At 44.6% G+C, this 26,544-nt stretch overlaps 1 protein-coding gene across 1 annotated transcript in view; it reads left to right on the plus strand.

Moving 5' to 3' along the window:
* LOC117758418 (protein kinase C-binding protein NELL1-like) overlaps positions 1–26,544 on the plus strand; it is a 208,801-nt gene that overhangs the window by 19,956 nt on the left and 162,301 nt on the right. The window contains exons 3-4 of the mRNA XM_034580078.1: positions 7,268–7,418; positions 21,958–22,128. Of these exons, the coding sequence (XP_034435969.1) occupies positions 7,268–7,418; positions 21,958–22,128 (322 nt within the window). The remainder of the gene's footprint in view (positions 1–7,267; positions 7,419–21,957; positions 22,129–26,544) is intronic.

Below are 26,544 nucleotides of genomic sequence, written 5' to 3' on the forward strand. Positions count from 1 at the left end.
CAGCCGCGGATGTTTTATTTATTCCTCGTCCTTATTTCCTGTGATCGACTCTGTCATGCGACCTGGCAGGATGTTGTCTCTGGACTCATTAGGTACGTGACGCATCACATTATAAGCCACCGGGCGGGTTCTAATGTTTGCGGTGAGTCGGGTCATCTTCTTGCGAGGGGAAGGAAAAACTTTAGCTGAATCATCAATGTTTAATCATTTCACGGTTATGAATCTTTCAGCAGCCGAGGAGTTCTTCAGATGCAGGAGAGGCCTGCTGAGAGCCGGGCTGTGTTTGTCGGCTGCTTGACATGCACCCGCTCACTCCTTCACGTGCATCAAACTCGCTTTCTCCTTTGTTTTTCTGCACCAACTCTTTCCAAAGCGTATTTGACATTCCTTTGCTGTCTCGCTTTAACCGAATCGCTTTCCACACAAACTACCTAGTTCAGTTCTCTCTCTCTGTGACTCCTGTGAACGTCTCCTCTCCTGCTTCTCTCAGTTCTGCATTTTTTTGCTTGTGATGGAGAAAAAAAGTAAACTGCATTTTGCATCAACTCCTCTGCAAGCTGTAGTCAAGGTTGAGGCGCCGTCTGTGGCGTCTGCTGACGAATCTATTTAGTTTGAAACATTTCGCCGAAGCCTTGAGAGTCTGCGTGTTTGTCTGCGTTCCACCTCCTCTCATGCCTCAGTCCTTTTATCTCCGGTTCCAGCCCAGCCCCTGGTCTGCAGTCCAGTCTCTCTCTTTCGCTTTTTCTTCTCCACTGCAGACCCGCCTTGAGCAGCTGAAAGCAGGCTAGCTCCTCAGGGACAGTCTGCCGTGTGCTGCTGGATGGATGACTGGCTGGCTGGCTTTATATGTGGGGATGTACAGATGACTGGGGGGGGGCTGGAAGTGTGGAAATAAAGACGACTGGCTTCTCGCAGGATCACAGACAAAGACGGGAAAGAAAAACGACCGTGAAAGAAGCAATTACATATTTTATTATTGATAACTGCCCTGTAAGGGTTTGGCTGCAGATTTAAGGGATTGTTGGGGCCTCGGTGGAAACAGCAAAAGAAAAGACCCCTGCTGGGTAGATGGGTGGTTCGATGGATGGATGATGGGAAAAATCTGGCTTCTGTCAGCTGCATCTTCCTCCAGGAGATAAATTGTTGATGGTCAGTTAAAAGCAGCTTTTTAATCTCTTGTGTGTCACCTGCCAACCTGTAATCTCTCCCATCTTTGTGCGTTTAGTTAATTGGCAGGAGACGTTAGTGGGGATCTTCTGTTCTCTTACCTTCTCATGTCGTTCTTCGCTGCAGCCACAGCCTGGTGATGTTGGGACTGTGAACAAGACGATGGCCAACAGACAGAGACAGAGAGACGCTCTTTGATTTGAGTTTGTCCCATTTCCATTTCCAGATTCGGCTTCGTCTGTTTGCTGAACATATAGCGACTCTTGAGTTTATTGATCCTCTTGGTTAAAGCTTTGTGATGAGTTCCAGGCCTAGAACTCCAGAATCATGAAAGAAGAAACTGAGCAGATTTATTTTCTGCTTTTCTTCGTTTTGTAAAAATGTAAATTAATTGATTAAAATCATTACATCCACGAAAAAGAAAATGTTTCGATTGCAGTTCGTCTGTTGCAAGATTATGCAAAAACTACAGAATCTACTTTATTGAAACTTGGTGGAAATACTCATTAACATATCGAGCTGATTCCGTATTTTTTCGGGCAACATTTTTGTGAATTTCTCAAGAAATGATGCAGAGATGTTTGAGGAAGAATCGAGCATATTTAAGGGACTGATATCAACGAGTTTGTGCAATTTGGTGCAGCTTCATTGAATTAAAGTCGACGGTTGGGCCTTGGTGAATCTGTCCTGAGATCCAGTTTAGTATGAAGGTGTTACAAACAGTTATTTGCAGCCCTAATCATTTTCCAGTTTTTACTCCCGTACCTGTAAGATTTGAAAGCTTAAGTGTTGTATGGTTCAAAAAGGTGCTGAGACACTTTCTTTACACGTTTTCCTCCTGGAGACCTCGTCCCTCCTCGTCTGTGCTGCACTTGAAAAGCTGCAGTGAAACTCAGGATTCAGTCGCTGAGATAAGTTGATCCAGATACAAGTTTCTCACAGATCCTTTCTGGGGAATAAAGCTCATTTAAGAAAACAAGAGACGTGTTTGTTTGTCACCGGCTGTTGAGAAGTAAACAGCGTGCACCTCGCAGACAGTTGTGCTTCCCACCACTTTCACAGATTAAGTTGTCTCACTTTGGACGAGCTAATTACAGAGCCTCCGTTAAAAAGGCAACATTTGCTGCAATGGGAAAAACAAAAGGATCTCACTTTGCTTTTCAAACGTGTAATCCAGCGCGATGCCAAACATCGAGTGCAGGTTCATACGTGATGATCTGCACACATCGAAATCACAAGGGTGACACATTTTTATTAGAAACAGGAACATTCTCTCTATATATTAATATGATTTTTCTCCATTTAAACAGAGACTACTTTCTATGCAGTTTGTTACACAGTTATATAATAGGTGATTAAATAAACGCCAGTTATATAAACGCCGTCTACAAACCAATCAAAGTCAAGTACAGGGAGACGCAGCCGGACTTCCTGGTGTCGATCTCCTGATTTATTTATTTTGGATTATTCAGGGTTCCTTTTTTATTTCATTTCTTTGCACAGTGTCACAGAATTAATCACACAGCACTGCAATGTAAGGTTAGCTCATATACAAATATAGCTCTTAGTATAAATGTATCACTGCACACATGTAGAAACCTGCAGGAGGCGCTGTACACTAATGCCCCCCCACCCCCTCGTCTGATAGAAACTATCTGGCCTCTTAGAAAACTCTGCTTCACTTTGTGCCCTTGGCCGAAAAACTTGAGCGAGACACAGTAATGTGCTTATCTGGCTGTGACACCGTGACATGGCTTTCTCATATCAGGTCGGACAGAAGTCCGCACACACTCGGCCGGCCGTGCCTCTGGTGAGTGAAGTCTCTGAGCTCCTCTTCCTCAGTTAAAGAAGCCATCTGAGCTGGGGGTGGGGGGGGGGGGTTGGGGGGACCCGCCAGGCTCCTGATTAAAGTGATGAGCTGTAAGATGGGGAGGGAGGGAGGTGAAGAGGGGGGGGGGGGGGGGGGGGGGGGGCGACAGACGGCTGCTGCCTGCTACACTGAGCTCCATCTCGTCTGCCGGGAGCCGAACCTTCCCGCTCCACCTGCCTCCTCCTGTCACTGTAAATGAGTTTGTTTATGTCTACAAGCACGAGGCTGTTAGGCGGCGCTGCTTTAGCTCCGCTCTCATCATATTTTCCATCCATCATTGTTAGTGGACTGTCGGACGGAGATCGCTCCCACTTGTGTCTGGTTTGGGGTTCGAACAACTTTCGGCAAATGGGGTTTTAATTTGCAGATTAAGTTTTGAATAGAGTTTTAAGCAAAGTTTTAAGCAAACGGACACTTTTGATTTATTGTGATTGTGATTGTGTGTGTGTGTGTGTGTGTGTGTGTGTGTGTGTGTGTGTGTGTGTGTGTGTGTGTGTGTGTGTGTGTGTGTGGGTGTCACAGCCCCTCGTTGTGCTCCTCTTTAGTTTCATTGTCTTTGATCATTTCACTGATATTTCAGTATCAACGTATGTTTGACTTGTGTTAATGTGTAAATCCACATTCCCTCATTATCACCTCACAATAACACATCACACAAAACGGCTCCGTTGAACGTATGAAGAATCAGAGACGAAAACAACTCGACACTTGGAATCAATTTCCCTTCCGAGGTTTATATCAAGAGAACAAATATACAGCAGTAGAAATCCTTTAATGAAACAAATACAGGACGTGCTGCTGTGTTTAAAGCACAGTCAGAGATTTTAACTTACTGAACATCCCTTTGAAATACATCAACATCAAAGCAGCATTGATCTACTTCTGTAGTTTGACTTTGACTTAAGTTCGTTCATGGAAATTGACACATTTTCTCTTTTAGGTGTTTTTCGGGGGGGGATAACGTTTTTTCCCCAAAAAATAAATTCAAAGAAACTGTCGTGGAAATAAAACAAACCACAGCGTCGTTTATTTTTCTTAAAACTAATATTTCCTGAGAAGTGACATCTTGTCGTCATGTGCTCAATGACTTTCCGCTCCCAGAGGCAGAGCCGGGAGTCGTGTGATGTATCATAACGCCAGCAAACTTTCCAGGAGGAGGAGGAGGAGGAGGAGGAGGAGGAGGAGGAGGAGGTCACAATGGATGACTGGGTTTATAAAGCGTTGGCATTAGAGACTGATGTCTCCCACCTACATCAGTGTTTTGTTGTGATAACTTTCACCAAGTTCTTTCACCTCCCTGAAGTTGGAGAACAACCTTTTTTTTAGTTTAGGCAAAAGAACTTTGTACATTTTAATTGTGTTGGCACAGGAACCTGAAGGAAATTCAGCTCCTCAGCCCGGCTGCTGCTCTGAAAGAGGCTGAGATCTGCTGTTAATCACTGCAGATAAAACACATTTCAACATCTCATTTGCAGTCGAGCTCCCGTGCACAGGGATGAGAGCGTGTGGTGCTTTGTTTGCTGCCTGGTTTGAGTGGCGGCTCGTCGATCATCAGCCGTGCATGAAGCTCTTACATGAGGGCGTCAGCTGCAGTTTCAAGTGGGGCTTGAATGAACGTGGAAACTCTCGTTGACCTTGAGGCAGAATACACACTTTCCTTTTTGTCGGTCAGGCGAAGGCACACTGGAATTCTGTCAGTATCTTTACATCATAAAAAAACCGGGGGCCGTGTCCCTGCAGATTTGAAGCAGTGATCTAATGGCAGAGCGGTCAGGGCGCCGGCGTGCTGGAGAACCGGGGGAAGCTGGCACTTCATTGATGGGGCTGTGACAGCGGGGTGGGGGGGGGACGCTGAGTTTGAGGGCAGGCAGGCCGCTGTCACCCCGGGGAGATGTGAAAGCCCCGAGCTGAGACAGCCACAGGCTCCTCTCCGCTGGACGCTCTGTCATGTTCATCTGTGAGCGCGGAGCCGCTGAAGCCCGTTGCTCAGATCTGGGCTCAGTTCTGGAGGCTCAGACACATGTTTACTGTTTCTACCGGCTCCTCAGGTTTCCTCTTCCACACGCGTGTTGACACGAGAGCCCGACCAACAGCGACAGGGAGGAACAGAACGTCTGACATCGATTCATCTGCAGATATATATCTTAATTCATTACAATGATTCCATTTGTCAAACCGTTAGGACACAGAAATGTAATTGAGGTTTAATTTGACAGTTTAACCATGAACTTTGTTAGAAATCAAAAGAAAACACAAATATATCGTAAATATATAGAAAACTAAATGTAAACATGAATCCAAGTCTTTTCTGCTTTGTTTATTCAGTAAAATAAAAGTTTTGATCAGGCTCTAAAAAAGACACGAGCAAGTATATGGTGCATAATGTGATTGGATGTTATTCTTATGAGATTTACAAGATTAAATTTAGTTTTATTCTTTATACGCCAGATTCTTTGGTGGCATTGTTGTTCACTAAAATATTATAAATAAAAACAAAACAAAACGCTGATACAGATATGCCTATCACTTGATTTTGAACAATTTAGTGTAATTGATATGTGTCCTGGAGAAATATATCTTTACCAAATTCCTCCGACATCTAGAAGGTTGTTTCTGTCTGAGTGGATGAACCCCTGTCCCAAAGTCCACGGCAGCTCGTCCAATAATCCACAAGACGTCGAGACATTTCAGTCACAAATGTCAGACTCAGGCCGGGCCCGGAAGAAAAGTCAGGGATCGCCGCAGGTCGAGAAAAATGTATCCAGTAGCTTAAGGATTTGAGTCTGGATCAGAGGGATGAAGCCCCAGAGCCACCATCGTGCCACGAGCGCTGCTTATATTCAAAACAGCAGAGTGCACTTAACTGCTGCAGACAATTATCTATAGAACCACATTTATTTACCCTCCAGGCAGCTTCCGGTGATTTGTGACATGCAGAATTGAACACGTTGATATTTTTCCCGTCATCACTGGACAACACCTGTGTTTAAAGCCCGTAGATGTCTTCTCTCTGCCTGTTGACATTGGGAAACACTGTCTCTCAATATAAAAAATGTTTCTGGCTGTGACACAGAAAAAAAACGATCTTTGCAGAAGTAAAACAAACAAAACCAACCGTTTGAGCTACTTGCTGCATATTGTGGTTTTTATTCTAAGCTCCGATTCCAAATCTCCAGCATGTGTGTGTTTGCCTTGTCGCCGGGTGTAAATTGTTTGTCTGCTTGCGTGTGTCCCATCGGACCTGTTGTGGTAGTTTTTCATATTTCAGATCTTAACTTTAGTGAACACACAGTTGTAATAACCGACGGCAGAAAGTACAGAGAGTGCAATATATCGGAATGATCATTTTAAAAGTCAACAGAGTGGAGGACGAGAGCTTCACTTGGATTCATGAAATGTCACGTTTTTCATTTTGTTCCCGTCTTCTTCTCCCCTCAAGGACATAAAGTTCTCTTAAGTGTACAAATACACACTTTACCAGTGCTCTACAATGTGACATGTACGTCGCACACACACACTGTCAACGTCAGATGAACGATTTCACTGTGTTCGAAACGAAGCCAGTTGTGTGTGTGTGTGTGTGTGTGTGGAACGTGATATGAGGATTTGTGTACTTGCTTGTGTGTGTGAGGTGAATTGAAGATGCATTGTTGTAGCACTCGGTAGTTGTGGTCTGTCGTGCAACACACACAAATACTGGCGTCTACACTCACATGATGTGTCGTGATAACTTTAGTGTTTTCTAATAGGACAATACAATTTTTGTGTCCCCCCCCCCCCCCCCCATGGCTTGTATGTAAATTAGCAACATACGCTGAAAACTCAGGAAATTCTCAATTCTCAGATTTCATCATCCAGGTCTGAAGAGTTATTTGACAAAGTTCCAGCAAGATGAGGAGGAAAATACTCTGATAACTCTTTATGTTGATCATCCGTCTCCAGATTGAGGCTTTGCAGCTTTTCTTGTTAATATCTTGTCTAATAAATCCATTAATCTCTTTCTGACACACACACACACAAACAGGGATTTGGGGTTTGAAGCCTGTCGGCACGTACGAATCAATCTGTCCGACCCAGACAGGACTGTACGAGTCAGACCTTTAGAAAATGATCTCTCAGTGTTTCGCCATGTGTGAATAACTAACCTGACATGTTGCTCGACAGCGTGTCGCCCGCGTGACGAGTTTACACAAGCTCATGATTTCTTCTCCTTCCACTTTACTCCCTCAGATGTTGGGCGAGCGGTTCACGCCCCGGCGCACATCACAGAGAAAGTGGTGCAGCTGTTCAGGAGTAAAAGCGAGTTTACCTTCTTGGCCTCCATCCAGCAGAAGTCCTCCACGTCGGGAGTCATATTCTCCATCCACGAGTCAGAACACAGGTAATCCATCTCTAATCCTCTTCATTTGGGCCCTGCGGCTCCTTCTCAGCGCATCTTTACTTCTGCGGATTACCGAGCGCTCTCTCCTTTCTTAAAATCAAAGCCCGAGATGAATTGCCGTCTTACTCGTGGCTGTTTGCAGATGGTCGTTGATGAGGTGCAGTAAAGTGAAGATCAGTGTGAGATTACCCCGCTCGCCGGTGTAAGTCGCCGGGTGACGGCCCGGCGAGCTCAAGGGTGAAATAATGCAGCGTTTCCTCCTGTACGCCCACGACAGGGAGATAACCTTCCACGTATTGTGTCTGCGACATGAGGGGGAAGCGCTGAGCGATCACAAGCATGCCGATGATGCTCAGTTGTGGAATGCTGCATAAACAGACACACGGCATCTCTGTGCTGTGGCTTGACTGGAACACATGGCCTCGACTGAGCTGTAACAGTTACAGGTGAACACCTGATTTCTGTTGAGTAATTATCCGAACACGGGTAATCTCGTCTGGGCTGTTTCGGGGAGTCGTATTGAATTTGTTGCAATGGACTGAATGTCGCTGCAGAGTGCGATGGCCGCAGGGCGTCGGCGAGTGGCAGCGGAGAACTCCCCCTCCCCGCCGCCCCCCCGAGAGACTGTGCGACTGTGGATTGTTTTTAAAGGGCAGGAAACATTGATTTTTGTTCCCTCTCTGAAGGTAAAAGCTTTCAGTTGTGTGTGTGACGTGCAGTCAAAGTGAGCGTGTGTGTGTGTGTGTGTGTGTGTGTGTGTGTGTGTGTGTGTGTGTGTGTGTGTGTGTGTTCGCTGGAGTTCACACAAAAACAGAATCATACTCAAAAGCAGAGTGAAGACGAGCAGACCATGACCTGAGAGGCTGTGTGGAGGAAGCTTGTATTCTAAAATGTAGTAAACACAGCAACCAGATGCTCTCTGAACAGAGTGCAGGTTTGACAAAGCAACTCGTCCGTCCGTCCCTCCATTCATCCATTCGTCCATTCATTCATCCATTCGTCTATTCATCTATTCATCTATTCATCCATCCCTCCATCCCTCCATTCATCTATTCATCTATTCATCCATCCCTCCATTCGTCTATTCATCTATTCATCCATCCCTCCATTCGTCTATTCATCTATTCATCCATCCCTCCATCCCTCCATTCATCTATTCATCTATTCATCCATCCCTCCATCCCTCCATTCATCTATTCATCTATTCATCTATTCATCCATCCATTCATCTATTCATCTATTCATCCATCCCTCCATCCCTCCATTCATCTATTCATCCATCCCTCCATCCCTCCATTCGTCTATTCATCTATTCATTCATCTATTCATCTATTCATCTATTCATCCATCCCTCCATCCATCCATTCATCTATTCATCTATTCATCCATCCATTCATCTATTCATCCATCCCTCCATCCCTCCATTCATCTATTCATCTATTCATTCATCCATTCGTCCATTCATCTATTCATCCATCCCTCCATCCCTCTATTCATCTATTCATCCATTCATCCATTCATCTATTCATTCATCCATTCATCCATTCATCTATTCATCTATTCATTCATCTATTCATCTATTCATCTATTCATCCATCCCTCCATCCATCCATTCATCTATTCATCTATTCATCCATCCATTCATCTATTCATCCATCCCTCCATCCCTCCATTCATCTATTCATCTATTCATTCATCCATTCGTCCATTCATCTATTCATCCATCCCTCCATCCCTCTATTCATCTATTCATCCATTCATCCATTCATCTATTCATTCATCCATTCGTCCATTCATCTATTCATTCGTCCATCTATTCATTCATCCATCCATCCGTCCATTCATCTATTCATCTATTCATCTATTCATCCACCCATTCATCTATTCATCCATTCATCCATTCATCTATTCATCTATTCATCTATTCATCCATTCATCTATTCATCTATTCATCTATTCATCCATTCATCTATTCATTCATCCATCTATTCATCTATTCATCTATTCATCTATTCATCCATCCCTCCATTCATCTATTCATCCATTCATCTATTCATTCATCCCTCCATTCATCTATCCATCCATCCATCCATTCATCTATTCATCCATTCATCTATTCATTCATCCCTCCATTCATCTATCCATCCATCCATCCATTCAAGTCAGTTTTATTTGAGTCAAATCCCAACACATATTATCGTGAGGCCTTTGTGTGATGATCATAGAATGTTCAAGACAATATTTACGTCTGCAAAGGAGGTTTGTGTTTTCGTCTGCGTGTTTTTTTTTTTTCTTAGATTAAAACTACTCCACCGATGACATTTCGTGGAGGTGTTGAGCGAGACCCGGGAGAGAAGCCATTAAAACGTTGGTGCAGATCCAGGAGTTTGTTCTCACTTTCAACCTTTTCATAGATTTCTCACAGAATAATTCACGGATCTTGATGGAAAAAAAAAATCTGACATGTTTTGGGTTTATTTTTGTAAGTGTCTAATGTGGAGCAGATCCAAATAAACATCTAGTGAATGAGGTCTGTATTATTCTAACTGTAATATTTCCATTAGCGTAGAGTGACACACGGCCAGGTTCTATGGTCTGAAACACTCTTTCACTCGGGGGTTTTACAAACCACTCTTATTCTGGACCCGTCCTCTGGGGCCAGGAAAAATAATATTTGAAACAGATATTTCAATGCAATAGACGTATAGAAGCGTTTAGGTCATTTCTGGCTACAACATTACAAATCTGCGTACAGCGATAATAAGTTAGTATTGTAACGTAGAAGTGCAACATGATAGAATCATATTTACTTTACTTTTTATACTTTAAACCCATTTGGATGATTTTCTTTTATGGCATTTATACTTTGAAACACCTAATTTAATACTTATGTCCTCACTGGTGTGTATGTGCAATGCCTGTGCACAGATTTTTCTTTTCAATCCATGCACTTAATGTACGTCTGCTCCTGAAGAGAAGTGTCTCGGCCCCCTGCTGTGCTTTTAAGGTGACCTTGAGCGCTGCCTTTTAGCTCCCGCTCCCTCTGTCAGTCTCTCGCTCTCTTCCTGTCGCACATTACCTGCGGGCATAATTGTCGCGCAGCGGCCCGGCCGACCAGCAGCGAGGCTAAGTGGAGCTACCTGATGGTGCAGTCCTCCTCCTTCAGGCACAATGACATGCACCGTGCAGCAAATGTGGCTCGGAGGAGTGCTGCGACTAAGCAAACCTTGCATTAAAAGCACTCAGCCACGCTCAAACACACCCAGTAGTCAGATGTACAGATTTCCACTTCATTGATATTGTTCAGAAATGAGTGGATGGAGTGGCCGTTGTTGACTTTCGTTGGGGTTTTGACTTTGAAAATGTTTTGTAGTCGAAAAGACGCTGGTTTTAATTTGTGAGTGATGAGTGTATTCTTATCTAATGTCCATAAACTGACACTCATACCACAACAGTCCCTTAAATTCTGCACCGAATCCGTCAGGTACGTTTGGACATAGCTCTAAACCTATTGAAGATATATAAAAAAACATTGATTCCCTACTGAGTCCATGTTATCTCAGCCACACGGTAGATACAGGTTTTTCAGCCCTATTTGTCACCGTAGACATTTGGAGCTGCATCAATTTACCTTGTAACTATTCTTACATCTGTTTTTATTTATGTGTTTGTGTCTCTGATGTAAACGTTTTTCCTTTGTGTGTTTGTTTGATGTTTAGAATGGCTAATTATTATTATTATTAGTGCACACATTCATATATATCAGTCCCTTACATATGTCAGATTTTTTTAAAATCTAGATCCATGAATTATTCCCTGGGAAATTGCCCTTTCGTGTAATATTAAAGAAAAATATCTGGATCTGCCCCTTTGTCCTAATCCAGAATTCAGTGGGTTGTTTCCTTTACCAAGTTTGATGGAAATTTGTAAATTTCTGCATAGTGCTGCTGAAAAAACAAGGAAATTAAACAGCAGGGATTCATGGTCTCTGATATTCCACCATATTTGCATCTAGTTGGATTTATTCTCAAACATTCATAGAGCAGCTGTCAAAAGAAACCAATGTTTCCATATTCTTCCAGGTCAGGGTGAGAGATAGGGGTCAGGGTTCCCTCAGAGCAGTAATGGATCTATATCTGTCCGTATACGCTGAGATTTGTGGATCATCCAGAGCAAGGTGAGACTGTTCATGTTAAAGGAATCTAAAAATCTCGGCACGCAAAACTAAAACTGTCCCATTTTTCGAACCCGCTGTGGTAAAAAGAGAAAAATAAGCGAATCTCTCTTGTAATTGCGGCGAGCTGTTGTAATATTTACCTCTGAAATACTGACAGGATGTTTTGACACGTCTCTCTTAAGAGCAACACGGTAAAAAAACCTCCAGTCACTTATTTTATATTCAAGACCTTTCATTTTTCCTCCAAATATTGAGTACTAGTGTTAGGAATCACAAAGGAGATATTCAGATGCAAATCGGGCTGAGCCGAGTCGCCGCTGGGCCGAAGTTACTTTGCGGCGAGGTGTTGTGTGAGTCACGCTGCCAAACGGCGAGCGTGATTAAATTGCGGTGCGATGGACGGAGTCCTGACCGGCTCAGTGAAGACCTGTGCTCCATTGTGACTGAGGATTTGCTCCGAACCCCTGAATCCTCTCTGAAGGCCCCATTAGAGCCCTCTGCCGGTGCCCATTCTTTCCCATTATAACCCAGACCTCCCATTCAGCCAGCTAACGGACAACTAGCTGTGCCACTCGGCCAAATCCAATCATACATTCCCACCCGCTCCCTTCTTTACTTCTCCATTTTTTTCTTTTTCCATCAGCACAATCGAAGCATCCTCTCTCTCCTCCCTCCCACATCCCCTGCCAGCTCCACTTTCCCAGTATGATAATATCCTCCTCTCCTCCACGCTCTCATCCCTCGCTCTCCTCATCCTCAAAGTGAAAACGTCTTTTCAGTGCAGGCGTTTCTCAGTACCCGCTGAAAAAAAAGCTGGAAGATTTTTTCTTTTTCTTCTCGTGCCCGGCTCTGGGGAGCGGGAGGGAAGCTTTATTGCTGCTCCACTAGGCTGAATAGAACAAAAGGAGCCTATTTTATCCTCGCCAGCAGTTTTTCTGGGTCCCACTAACACGCTCGTTGTCAGCGAGTGGCAAAAGCTCTGTGATGAACTAACTCGGAGCCCGAGTCGCTCGCCGCTCTTCCCACCTGAGCTCTCACAAACGCCAAAGACGCTCGGCCTGCTCCCTCCAGCTGCTGAGTTCGTCCGCCTGGCCTTTGTCCCGGCGCAGGTCCGTGTCTCCCTCAGAGCCTCTTGTTCCTGAGCACTTACAGCTTCTTCCTCCTCTCTCTTAAGAAAACACTCCAAGCCAAGGTTGACGCGTGGTAGGAGGTTGAAAACACGGCGATGGAGCAGAGGATCTCGTTAAACTCGACTTTGTGGTGCAAGTTCAGGGAGGTTGGTGAGCTGCAGTCAATATTTGACCTAAGGGTAGTTTTAGAGGAGCAGTTAGTTGAACTTAACCACGAGAGGAACTTTAATTGAACTCTGTCTCTGGCAGCTAAGTCCACAGACTGTCAGTAGAGTAACAGCCGTCCTCCTGTGGAGTTATTCTTATGTAAACTCTGCATTTGGTTTATTTAAGAGGAAAAATCGCTTTATCGAGTCAATTTTGGCTGTCCTGTAATCCCAAGAATGGAATATCCAAAAAAGTATATGTACGTATATGTGAGCTAGAAATGTTTAAGTATGATCTAGTAGCTTGGATTCTACCTCATTGCACATTTGCACTTTGGAAAACAGAGCATCTACAAAATGAATTTATCCGAAGGTGAAGTAGCCTTGACCCCGGACCTTCATTAGTTATGGTGCTGCTGCAAAAATACATGTTATAGCACAGTGTGTGTGTGTGTGTGTGTGTTTTGGTTTGTGTGTGCGTGTGTGTTAGAGTTGTGGTATCTTCTGGCTTAGATCCTGAACTCCTGATCCCCCCCCCTGTGGAGAACAGGGGGTGAGAGGTGGGCGGGGCCATCTCCCCTCACACAGGAACCACGTTCCACCCTCTGGATTACTCCTCCGCTGTGTTTTTCTCTGTGAGAACAGAAAGCGATAGAGAACAAATGCTGCCAGAGGATGATTAGCACTGCTCCTCGTTCTTCTGGGTTCCTGTGAACAGACGGAGGCAAAGTGCAGGAACGTGAACTTCTTACCCGGGATTACAGTTTTTGTCCAAGTTATGTCGTAATCTTCCCTCGGCTCTTTTTTGCTGGTGCAGTTTGGCAGAGGTGGATATAACTGCATGATTGTTAACAGGGCAGTTTGTATTCATTTACTTGAATTTGGCAAAGGAACCTCACAGTCTGACATATTGTGACCATATTGTGAAAATTTGTTTTTTTGGGCATATTGCCTTTAGTTGATGTGATGAGCGCCCTGGAAATTGTAGTTCGCACCTTAACCACTGGGCCACCGCGTAGCCCAGGAAGATATTCACATGAATATCTAACCCTCAAGTCAATATTCTATAAATTAAAAGCTATGTTGCTCACTTGCGGATATGAAAAACATGTTTATTACCAGAGCTTTATGAATGGAGCTAAATGTCAATAACTGATTAGCTGTGGCACTTTAGGCTCGTTCACATAATGATATTTACAGACGGACTGTGAAGGCTGCTCTCACTCAGCCGTGAACCACAGGCTGGTAAATGTGCTGGTCATAGTTTTCACACCGCCATTTACTCGTCTCCGTCTCTGGGAGCCGGCCTCGGAAAACAAGGCAGTGCCGCTCTACATCTGCTGGAAGGGCCGACGGGGAAGGAACCCTGCAGAACACCGAGCCCACAGGAAAGAGGAAATTACTCACCCAGCGTGACCGAGGCTCTGCTCGCTCCCTGGCAACCAAAAGACAATCTCAGCCTGGCACACACTTCCCTGAACACCCACTCACACGCACACTCCGCTGTGTTTGTTGTTAGTTTGAATGACAGGATCCCCCCCGACACTCCAGACACAGCCAGAGCTCCTCCACCTGTCCACCTGTCTTCAGACCCCGGAGACCTTCACCAGCCGCTCTGCCGCCCTTCTCCTCCTCGTGAAGGAAAAAGCACAAAACTGTTTTTGGCATAAAACGCCACAAAAAAAGCCGGAAATGTCCTTCAACATCTGGGCAGCGTGTGCCACCGACTCTCTAATGGAGGATTGTCCAGATGTTAAAACTGACCTTTTCAAGTTATTTCTTTTTTACATTATCACAATTGGCTTAATAATAGTGAACCAAGCTAAACAATAAAAATGCGTCATGACTTGTAACATAACACGTTGAAGCAGTTTCTCTGTGTTTCTGTTTGTGGAAGAAGTTCAGTTTTTCAACATGCAGGTGAATCAGTATAGTTTCAGCAGTTTGGCAGTGACTGACGAGCTGTACGAGGGTTTTCCTCCGTGTCCACCGGGAAGCAAACTCTCAGGGACACTGAAGTGAAATGCATCTTGGGCCGTGGTTACTCGGTTTTTAAGTTGCGTGCGACATCACTTTCTCGGTCCGACCTCTGGTAATTTCAAGATGCCGCAGTGCTGCGTACCTTTCTGTAGCTGTGGATCTCAAAATGGTGGAATAGATTAAATACAACGCAAAAAAGCCAAAGTTTCTCTTTAGTAAGCGAGCTCACATCTGTGGCCTCCATGTTCAGCACTGACTTCCTCTCCTTGTTGACTTCCATGCACAGCGTGCTGCGTGTGACGTCTTGTCACATCAGGGCCGTGACCAGTCCCCTGTTGGAGTCTGATCCCGGCCACATTTTAAAAGATAACGTGAGCAGCTACATCAAAAAATCTGATCTAGAAACAGATCTGAAGTGAGCACTACGGCTCGCAGCGTGAACGTAGGGTTTGAATCTGAAGTGATCGAATCTCAGGACACATTGAGGACTTTGATGTTTGTGCGTTCACACCTGAACTTGGCGCGGATCATTCAAGACGCTCGTTAATATCAAGTCTGAACAGGACTAGTTTCCTATAAGTGAGTTGTCTGCTTACTGCCCTGAGCCATGTCTTGGATATTTTTATACAGACACTCATGTGGTTCCACCTTCCCCGGGGCCTGTGCATCATGCTGGTTTCAGCTGGACGGCATCACCCTCCTCCCCCCCCCCCCGACGGACCTCATCACCAAGAACCTGACGTGCTTTGCCTCGCACCTTGCTGCTAATAATGTCACACTGAAAACACTCCAAACTGTGAAGATGAGAATCGATTTCCTCCTGCTCACCACATCTTTGTGATCCGTGTACCCGAGGCCGGGTTCAGCCGTGACAGTTACACCTATCGGCCGTCGCCCATCGGCGTGATGACAACATCTGCCAACTCCCATCAAGGACAGTCTTCCTGTGACTATACTGAAGCTCAATGCCTTTTCAATCAATCCTGGTCACATTTTCCAGGTCAGTAAGTGAAGGCATGAGTGCGTTTCTTCCATCATAGTATCTGGTTTACCTCCTCCTCCTCCTCCCCCCCCCTCCTCCTCGTCCTCGTCCTCCCTTTGCACGGACAAGCTCCAGAGTGTTGACCTCCCCACTGAGCAGATAATTGGCTGTCAGCTGCCCTCCATAAAACTAGCTGCATGACACCCGGGGGGGTTGCAGAAAAAGGACAGGCTGATATACAGCCAGCCCAGCATTTCCTGGGCAGCCATTCATTTCAAAAACTTTTTCTCCTACACATGACACCGATGCATTTTGATGAAGACCGCTCGTCAACTCAACAGCTTCCTCCCGGAGCTGTCACCGCACACTGGAGACCCTTCCGGAGTCTCCGGCTCAGGAGACGCAGCCGGCAGCCCCCTGCCACGGCGACTGTTTATTTATTACTCAGCAGTTTGAGTCACCATCTCTCCTGGTCGCGGCACATTTATAATACTGTGGAGGAAAGGGGGGGGGGGGGGGGGGGGGGGGGGGGGGGAGGCATCAGCACTGTTCCTCCAATGCCCCAAATTATGAAAACGGTTATGTCATCCCCTTGAATATTTCATCTGTTGTGTGCTCTGCAGCGAATGAGGAAAAAAAACTGCAGATGAACTTTAAAAAAAAAAAAAAAAAAACGTGGCGGATCCATTAGCTCTGCTTTGTCCAGATCACATTAGCACTGACAAAAGAAAACACTGTTGAGAAGTTATGAAAGTGTTTTCTTTTCATTTCCCCCGCAAAAGGATGAACCTCTGCTTTAGAAGAGTGGTCAGTTTGCCATGGATACCAACAAGTGAAGTACTCACCGTGTAGCTGTGTTGAAGGTGACACCAAAATAATTAATATATCATGCAACTTGCAGAATTCAGCTGTAAATGATAGAAAGTCTCTTATAAATGATGAGATATAAGAGTGAGTGAGGTCACGGCTCGATTAGAAGGAGGTGGGGGGGTTTGCTGCACGTGTTAAAGGAGAAACCCTGATTCTCTCGGATGTTTTTTCCAGAGATCGCTCATGAACTCACTCGCTCGTCCTTCGCTTCCAAAGCCATTTTCACATAAGCACTCAACCTTATTCTGCAGACATTTTCCAGAGCTCAAATGTGAAAAACGGCTGTAGACTGCAACACTGTGCGTGTTCAGCTGCACATTTCTGCTCCGTGTTGCAGCTCCATGCTTTGGATTCGGTCTGAAGGATAAACCAGTGTATGTGATTCCATCCAGGTTGAAAGAAGGTTTTCCAGGTTGAGGAGGGCAGCTCAGCCGTGTGCTGTCTCCTGCTGCTAAAGGTGGTGTCTGTAGCAGTGTCTCGTTAATCCAGCCCTCTGCTTTGGTCTTTGAATGAAGACATCAGACGTTATTTGGAATCTGGTCGGTGCAGCGAGTGGCCTCTCAGCTAATTTGCAGCGGTGGGAAAAGAAGAGGTCCTGAAGGGAGCTGGATCTTTGGAGGCATCGAAGTGGTTAACGAAACCTTTTCAAGCCCGAGATCACGTTTTAATTCCAACTCCAAACTGAAATCTACCAAAATAAACGACTTCGGAGGAATTTCTGTTCCAACAGGCAAGAGTATAAATAAACACAAAGACAGACAGTTGTGATCTGTTCAATGCACAATGGTCACATTTGAAATCTGTTCAATACAAACTATTCATCTGTACAGCATCTGTTCTCTATGCTTTTTTATTCTCTGTCCAATTAACATAGAAGTGGTTGAAATATTGTTTGTAGTTTTCACACCTAAGACAAGTTGTGCTGTGATATTGAACAGCCTCATCTCTTCAGATCCACACATATGAACATGTTTCAGTGAAAAATACATCCATAACATAGATGGTTTTGTACTTTTTGTGCTAACAAGCTGTTGCTAAGGTGAAGATGTAGAGATAAGGGGGGGGGGGAGAACATGCCAGTTATGTTTGATATGTTGTCCGACACTTAAATTCCTGCAAGAAATATCATAACAAACGTGTGGAATAGTTCGCAGCATTTTTCCTTCCTAGACAACTGTTGTGTGTTTACAGTAGAAATGGGACGACAGGCTGTGTCCCAGTTCCGGCGCTTTGTCCACATTCCTGGAGCGAGTACATCATCGTTGGCCGACAGAGCCTGTTGCTTTTGAAAGGATGCTCGCAATTTGGGAAGCGCAGCTTTGTGTGTCCAAGTTTGGAGTTCGCGAGCTCTGTGTCCTCGATGGTCCCTCGTATCCCATTATCCCCTGTGGGCTATTGTTTAACTTGAGTGCTGAGCGGAACAATTTGTATGAACCGACTGAAATACAACACAAAGTCTATTCTTTTACTCGATATTTTATCCCCACCACCACATTATTTAACCAGCAACTACTTGGTTGTATTTATATATTCCGTTTATTGTTTTTGCGTCGAGCTCATAGATGAGCAGCTTCTTTTCAAGTGTGGTTTTTTTTTGCCCAGAAACGAAGGCACGCACGGCCGTTTAGCTATCACATCAAATTTAAACTCATTCTAATCACAGAGAAGTCTTCCCCTGCCACAGCTAGTCAAAAAACTTCTATTTTCTTTGATATGCAAACATGATTTGTTTCTCCTTTTGAAAGATGCTCACATTAGAGACGTGTTCGATCCATGCAGTCACCATTAGTGAAGAGGCAGCTTTTAAAAATGGTTGATAAGGCTCGTTGTTTGTATTTGTGCAGAGAAGCACCGAAAGCAGATATATCATGTTTAGTGTCTGTCATGCAACACTATTCATTATAAATGGTCCCCCTGCCAATATATTATTCCCCTTCGTTAAATACGCTGTAATGCAGGGATACAATAGCTACCACTAAATGCTTCATAAAACAAACCCTCGCCGTGAAGTGGAGTTAATGCCTCTGATGATTATTTCATGAGTCAAATCAGAATAACGCTGGTTCGGTGCTTCCAGGTTTCTCGCAGCCCCGAGGAGGCTTCCATCTGTGGAAGAGGCGAAGCTGGAGAAGCTCTCGTTTTTTTTTCTTCTCACTCGTTTGATGCAAATGATTCTTCTCCAGCCGACGAGTGTCAGACGCCGCGGCTCCTGCAGCATGATGGAAACGAGCTGTCAGGTCGGTGCCCGGCCACAGCCGCAGAGTGATGTATTCATTTCATTTCAGAGTGATGACATGCAGCACAAAGGCGCGCGGCCCAGCTGGCCGGTCGGCCTCTCTGTCTGTCTCACATGCACGTCGGTACGTAAGCAGCAATTTAATGTGGTAGAAAAAAACACTTCCCTGGGAGGCTAGTTCATTTTATGTGTGATAACTATTTTAGTATTAACACAGCCGGCTGTGCGGGGGGGGGGGGGGGATGGTAGGCTGCCATTAGCTCCGTGGAAAGGTTTGAGCTCCTCTCATTATCTCGGTCCTGTATTTTTCTTTTGTTGCCTGCAACACTCAATTTGTGGCAATGATTTTATGCATTGCAATGGTCTCCAATGATAATCTGATAATTGCATGAATGAGTGAGCTGTGCAGGTTATTCCTATGAAAGATATGCAGCTCTTCCTCAAGCAATACTGTCTATTTATACTGTGATTGATGATGCAAAAGCTTAGAAATATGTAAAACCACAATCACATGCTATTTCTCTCCTTCACAGTATTTAGCATCAAAGCACATATAGGTGGGGGTTTTTGGAACATAAGAGCGAGTGGAGGTTTTGCTTCGGGAACAAAGATTTAAAATCTGCAGTGCAGCGAGTGAACCATCTCAGTGTCGGGTCACAGGAGCCCGACTGACATGATGTCGTAACATGTGCAGAGGAAGTACCTCTGTTGTCACCGAGGTTCCAGTATGAGATGCAGGGATTCTGCAACATCTGGCCAAATGCAGAGCGCTTACCTCCACCCAGGCTACCACCATGTTGCACTTACACGTATGGAGATCAGATGCATCCGGATCATTCTGTAATCTGCCCTCTTAATCCAATGCGCTGCAACAGTAAATGGGTTTTTCTTTGGTCTGTTCCCCAACCTACCACCAAGTGTCAATGGAATCTTTTGAGTAGTTTTTGCATAATCCTGTTAAAAGACGATCAAACAAACCTGAACCTCCTCGGCCGAGGTGAGAAAGTGTCAGGGCAAGAAAACACAAAATCATATGAACCACATTCGTACATATCAGCCAAACAATGTGAAAAATAGAAATGATCTAAGTTCACGTTGTAAACATCAATCACAGTTTATAGAGAGTTCATTTTTCACGTACTAGACTGTGCACGGTTTCTTAATTATCTATTGGCTGAAATTGATGATAAAATAATCCAAGTGATGTTTTCACAAGTGTGTTTCAACTAAATTGTACTAATTGTTGTTTTCTTTAACCGATAATGAGCCTTTATATTTAAATACTATATATATAACTACTTTACATGTGGAGCAGGTCCTCTCTACAGAGGCAGCCATGTTTTTTTACAGTAGCCCAGACTGGACAAACCAAACCTTTTGAGTTTCTATGACAACTGAAGCTACCACAGGTTCTATTTCATGTTTGGAGGGGGGGGGGGGGGGTTCAGCTGCAACATGACACTTCACCACTAGATGTCACTAAATCCTACACACAACCTTTTAAGTGGTTGAGGAAACCTGACTCACCTGCTGTTTGGTTTGTTTCCAACCGGTCGAAACATCCGATAATGTTCTTGCCACATTGGATTTTTATATTTGTAATAATTCTGCCATATTCACAGATGACATCGATCCTAATGAAGCGTGTTTAAGTCACGTCTCGATCTTTTATCCTTCAGCACCGTGTGTTTGTGTGGAGTTCTTACGAGTTCTCCTCAGTTTCACGGATTCGTCTGCCGCCCCACAGCCTTGATTGATATTCTGTGGAGTGGGTCCACTCTCCCCTCCCATAAATATGCATGAGAGCTGTTGAGCTTCGGTATTGAATGGGCTTGATCCAGTGAGAGAGTGTGTGTGTGTGTGTGTGTGTGTGAGAGTTTTATATCAGAATATATTGGGATAAGCGAGGTTCTATCTAGGTTCAGATTATGTATTGGAGAGCTGTGTTTGCAGGAACAGTATAAGTTGTGTGTGTGTGTGAGACGTGCACCGAGCAGCCACTGGTTCCTGTGCTGGGGTCATTTGCAGCTGCAGGGAAGCTGAAATGTCAGGACTGGTTGCCTGCGGCTCTCGGGCTGCGGCTGTCTGAGCCTGGACGTCTGTGACGACACTGTAGCTGATGAGGACGGAGAGGAAAGCTCACACGAGCTGCAGGTCGAACGCCTGCAGTCGCACCACAAAGCGAGGACAGGGGGTGAAACTCGGACAAAGACAGATTCCTTTCTTCTGTTTGCCGAGACGACCTGAGAGAAATCCATTCTACACAAAGCTTACACTGCAGAGAAAACTCAGCCAGTTAGTTCAACCATCAACTGGACACACGTCACGTTGCTGTACTTGTTTGCTGGGTGATGGAATTGCAGTTTGTAGGATATCGGGGTTATTTATGGGCAGATATGGACTTTTATATTCATAATGATCTTTTTGTGAATGTGTAATCATCTGAAAGGAAGAATCGTTGAATAATTATGTTGGTTATTTTGTCTTCAAATGTCAAGATACACTTGATATTTCCCGGAGTCTATTCAGACCCCTGCACTTCTTTCACACCTCATTAGCTTTGATTTGAAATGGTTCAAATCTTGCATCAGTCGTGCTCATACTGGACCTTTGGGCTGATTTATGTCGAATATTGAGATATTGACCGATATTCGTACCTACTTACTTTCTTTTGCTTTGTTATCTTTTGCAAAAAAATTTAAATTAAGATCAGCATATCAGGAAAATATATAAACACCAATTACGTATCCGTGAAAGGCCAAAGTCTGCCAGTGAAATTGGGCAGCTAGTGTCGTGGTTGAGCTTCAGCCAACAGGCCGTTTATATAAAATGGTAATTTTTGTCTCCAATTAACTGTCTACAAAATAAATCCCTCACCTACTTTTTACAAGATTTTGTATTGATAATGTTTTATTCTGTTCTCCATGAGTTTAGACATTTGGTTTTGACCTTGAGAACCAACGGCCTCTGACCTCTGACCCCCCCCCCCCCCCCCCCCCCCCCCTCTTCCCTCTGCAGTTACTTTGAGCTGGAGAGCAGCGGGGTGAGGGAGGAGATCCGCTACCACTACCGCTTCAAAGGGAAGCCGCGCTCCGAGTCCTTCCCCTACCGCCTCGCCGACGGACAGTGGCACAAGATCGCCCTCACCATCAGCGCCTCCCACCTGCTGCTGCACGTGGACTGCAACAGGTAACGCAAGCGTGAAACATACGATTTATCCATTGAGCTATCTGTGTTCATCAAAGTAAATAGGTGATGAAATGTGTGGATGAGTGCTCGCCAGCAAGGACAAGGCCCAGTGTGAGCTGGTGTGTGCAGCTCCCACTGTTCCATAATGAAGTGGAAGGTAACAATGATATAATCGCCTCATCGATCGGGCGGTGATGGCCCCTTTTTCTAACGGAGCGCTCAGTCAGAGCTGATCTATAAACATGCACCACGGCTGCGGTAGTTCTCAACCCTCACACTTCCTCCCGAGAGCCAGGAAGGCATCGCTTGTCCTCGTCCCGGTGTAGCTGCCAGACGGACGCACCGCGAACAAGGAGAATACATCTGAGTAGAAGCAACGCTCCGTGACCTCTCGTGCATGAAGGGCTGTACGATGCATGGCAGCATGGGGGGGTTGCATTGTAGTATCGATTCTTCCCAGACACCTTTTATTCCCATCAGGCCGGTGGTTTGTCGATTAATTATCGCTGCAGCCGCCGTCTGTCGGATGAGACCGTAGTGGAGATAAAGGAGAGCATCAGGCTGTTATTAGGGAGGAAAGATCGAGATGTAATTGGATAAAATTGGAATCAAAACTTTCTTGCGTGCTTACAGTTCTTTAAGGGGAAGATCTGAGTTAATTAAGAGATACTGTAGCAAATTGATTGGGTTTGGTTGAATGTCATTTATCATCTGACGGGGGCTGAGTGCCGTGGAACTGAAGGCTGATGCTAATTGAGACGATTGAAGAGGAGTTCGCTTTTTTTAAACTCTGCCGCCAAAACACGTTTACTGAGTCACTTCCTTGTCTCTTCAATACTCGCTGATTGCTTGGATGATACAGCTCTGCCACAATAAGACATAATGCTGCTATTCTGGTTTTCCACTAATATCGTTTATGTCTTGTTTGTTTTGCTTTTGAAATGTTATACTGTTGTCAGTACTGCTGTTAACAAACTGTGTCGACGTGCAGGATTATTTAATGACACTTCAACTTTATTATTGAAATGCAAAAGATGTGTTATATTCTTTTGATATATTTATGATATATTAATGTTTTGCACTGTAATTCATTGACTTGTTCTAACATAACAATAGATGGATGCATGAACTTTATTGATCCAAAACTGTGAAATTCTTGTGTATTCAGCAAAGTATCTGGCATATCACACACTATAAAAAATATTAAAACGTCGAACGTAATCCACAAACATGTACAAAATATATTATCTATAGTTATTTAATGGTGACACGAGGCGGAGAGAGGATGTGAGGATGTTGATGCAGAGCTGCTGTGTGATGCTTTTTCCTCAGAAGAACAAAACGAGGCAGGTGAGATCGAGAGCTTTGTAATTACCGTCCCTCTTTTCACTGTCGATGCAGCGGGTCGGAAACAGAAAGGTCAAACTCTTCATCTGCGGCCGCTCTCTGCTCCGATCGCATGTTTCCATGTTCCCGTCTCAACACAAGCTGCAGCAGCACCAGCTGACACCGACTCAGCTGTCACATGATCAAAGTAGCAGCCAGAGATCGAGGCTCCTCTCATCAGAGCAGCAACAACAACAACAACAACAACAACAACAACAACAACAACACCTTCCTCTGATGTGACGCTGTAACAAGTCGTTTTTCTTTCTTTGACCATCAGCTCAGACTCGTTGTGTCAAGCTGTTCTGTGTGTTTGGTCCAAAACCGTTTAACAGCACATTATGCACTGTGCTTATTCAGTTTACCACTATAGCTCCTGGCTGTTCACCACATTGACCTCTGCCTCCTCGAATGAAAATCCTTGAGCATCCCCAGTGTCGGGTATCGACAGGAACACAGGAAGCTCGTCCACAAAAGTTCTCTCAAATATTGTCATCGCCCGGAGTGCTGAAATGAAAACCAATTGAACCGAACTCTATTTACCATCATTCGAGGCCGAGTTTCCAGCGGGAGACTCTGTGCCTGTTTCTCATCCTTAATTCAACAATGATAAAGCTCGTAATTAGATGCTGATGAACACTGCAGCGAGCGGAGTATGTCCAGAATTGCCAATCACGCTTTCCCTGAGGGCTCTAATGAAGACGGCTCACACGGGGACTGGATTTAGTTTGTCAACACAGGACGACAGTTGCCAGATTTTCTGTTTTTTTTTCTCGATTTGCATTAGGATTATGCTCAAGGTGTCAGTTTGACTGTCTTTGTGTGTTTACTCACAGAAACCTGATTTTGCAGTTGTCATTCTGGAATCGTCTGGATCTGTTCCCTGCCTCTCCCTCCTGTTTCAGTGAGAGTTACACAGACTGAAGAGTGAAGAGAAGGTTTTACCTGCAGCTGAAACTAGGAGACTTACTGCGTGGACAGTAAAAACTTTATGGATGGCCGTGCGGGCGCATAAAGGCGGAATATAGCGCACAGCCATACAATGCAGCAAGTTAGAGATGGATTATGTCATTATGAGGAGTGTTAAAAACTAAAATGTGAAAATTGACAGGACAAATTAGAATATGGCGACTTCCACAATCTAGTTAATTAATGGTAAACATTTTTTTCTATTGCGAGAAAGGACATTAGCGTCGGTGGATGTGCTATTCGGGCCATCTGGTGACCCCTAGAAATTTGCTAACGACCCCAGGTTGAGAATCACCATCTATATAATTAATTTGAATAATTGTTCATTTTCTTATATAGATTCTCGAGGACAGCTTTATCCATTAGTGCTGTTTATGTCTATCCTGTTTTGTGCTATTATCCCCATGGACATATGAAAGGTATCGTGGGTCTCTTGAAAGGGTCGATCAAGCTATTATTATTATTTATTTTTGAACAGGATTCAGTGATAACCTCAGGGTGACAGTAGTGTTCATATAACCCAGCCATGTTATCCCTCTGTGCTAACTACGCCGACCACATGTGAAGTTGCTCTGAGCTGAAAGTCACCATTTCCAATCCAAAGACAGAGGATAAAGTTTTTCCCTGAGTCTGACCGGGCCGTGGCCTCCGTCTCCCTCAGACTCACCCCGGGTCCACAGCAGCCGGTGCCCGCTGCAGAGACTTTTTTTTTACAAAGCAAACTGGAAGATTTGATGTAGTGGAATGAAATCAGCCCGGGGAGGAGTGTGGAAAGCGAGCAGCGCTCACTCTCCAGTTACTTCTGGGGACTGAAACGTCCCCTGAAGTACACGACACACCGACAGACACAAAAAGAATACTCAACTTGAAGGATGTCAACGGGCTGAGGGTTCTCCGACTGATGATTTGATTTCAGGGGGGGGGGGGGGGGGGGGGGGGGGCATCCCTGGAGCCACGGCTGATGAAGTAACCCCTCACAAAAACAAAAAGAATTAGAAATCCGATTGCGTTTCTCCTCTCGTTCTCCTCTCTGACGGCGGACGAGTGAATTTGACTTTGATGACGACAAACAAAAACAGTGAGTGAAGAAATGGAAAATCATATTTCTCCTAACATCATCATCTCACTCCCGCCTGAGTGTCGGGAATGATTTCTCCATTAATAGCAAATTGGCAGACTCATTAGCCTCAGAGCAATTTGATTTGTGCACTAAACAGCACTTTATTGATTTCAAGGCTCATTAAATGGTTTTAAGCATCCATAAATGTGAGAGTGCAGTTAATCCTCACGTCTGCAGGTGAACTTTCACCGTTCAGTTTCTTTGCCCTTCACAGTACCTGCTTTCTCACACACACACACACACACACAGACACACACAGACACACACACACACACACACACACACACACACACACACACACACACACACACACACACACACACACACACACACACACACACACACACACACAGACACACACACAGAGCAAGGTGTGGGGTTTTCTGGGCCCGTGTTAAAACCTGGTGGTTCTAATAGAAGGATTAATAATCCTTTAATACTGTTACCCTCAGTGGTTTTTACTCTTCTCAGTGTTTCACATGCATTGATTTATTTATTCGTGGCCGCAGCCAAAATGCTAACCTTGACCACCGAGTACAAATATTCAGTTTGTGTTTTTTTTTTTTTACTTGTTCCGATGAGTGAAATCTTCTAGAGCGGAGCACAGTTGATTTATTTTGCACAGTCCCTCCTCTCTCCATAGGCTGTATATGTCTTAAATACACGTTTACACATTTAATATCTATATCTGCATGTTAAGGTATGTCTTCATTTTGTTAAATCTCATATAACGCTACTTCAGTTGCACATAAATCATTTTAGAATATAGGACAAGCTGGTGAATGTCCCTTGTACGTTTGAGGGTCTTCTGCACAATTAAAGTTACCGACTACCAGTAGATGTTAGCAGGTGTTAGCTGGTGTTAGCAGGTGTTAGCAGGTGTTAGCAGGTGTTAGCAGGTGTTAGGGACTTAACTTCACCTTAGTGTCATTAAAGTGTTT

The sequence above is a fragment of the Hippoglossus hippoglossus genome, chromosome 3, assembly GCF_009819705.1.
Source record: "Hippoglossus hippoglossus isolate fHipHip1 chromosome 3, fHipHip1.pri, whole genome shotgun sequence".
Lineage (NCBI taxonomy): Eukaryota > Metazoa > Chordata > Actinopteri > Pleuronectiformes > Pleuronectidae > Hippoglossus > Hippoglossus hippoglossus.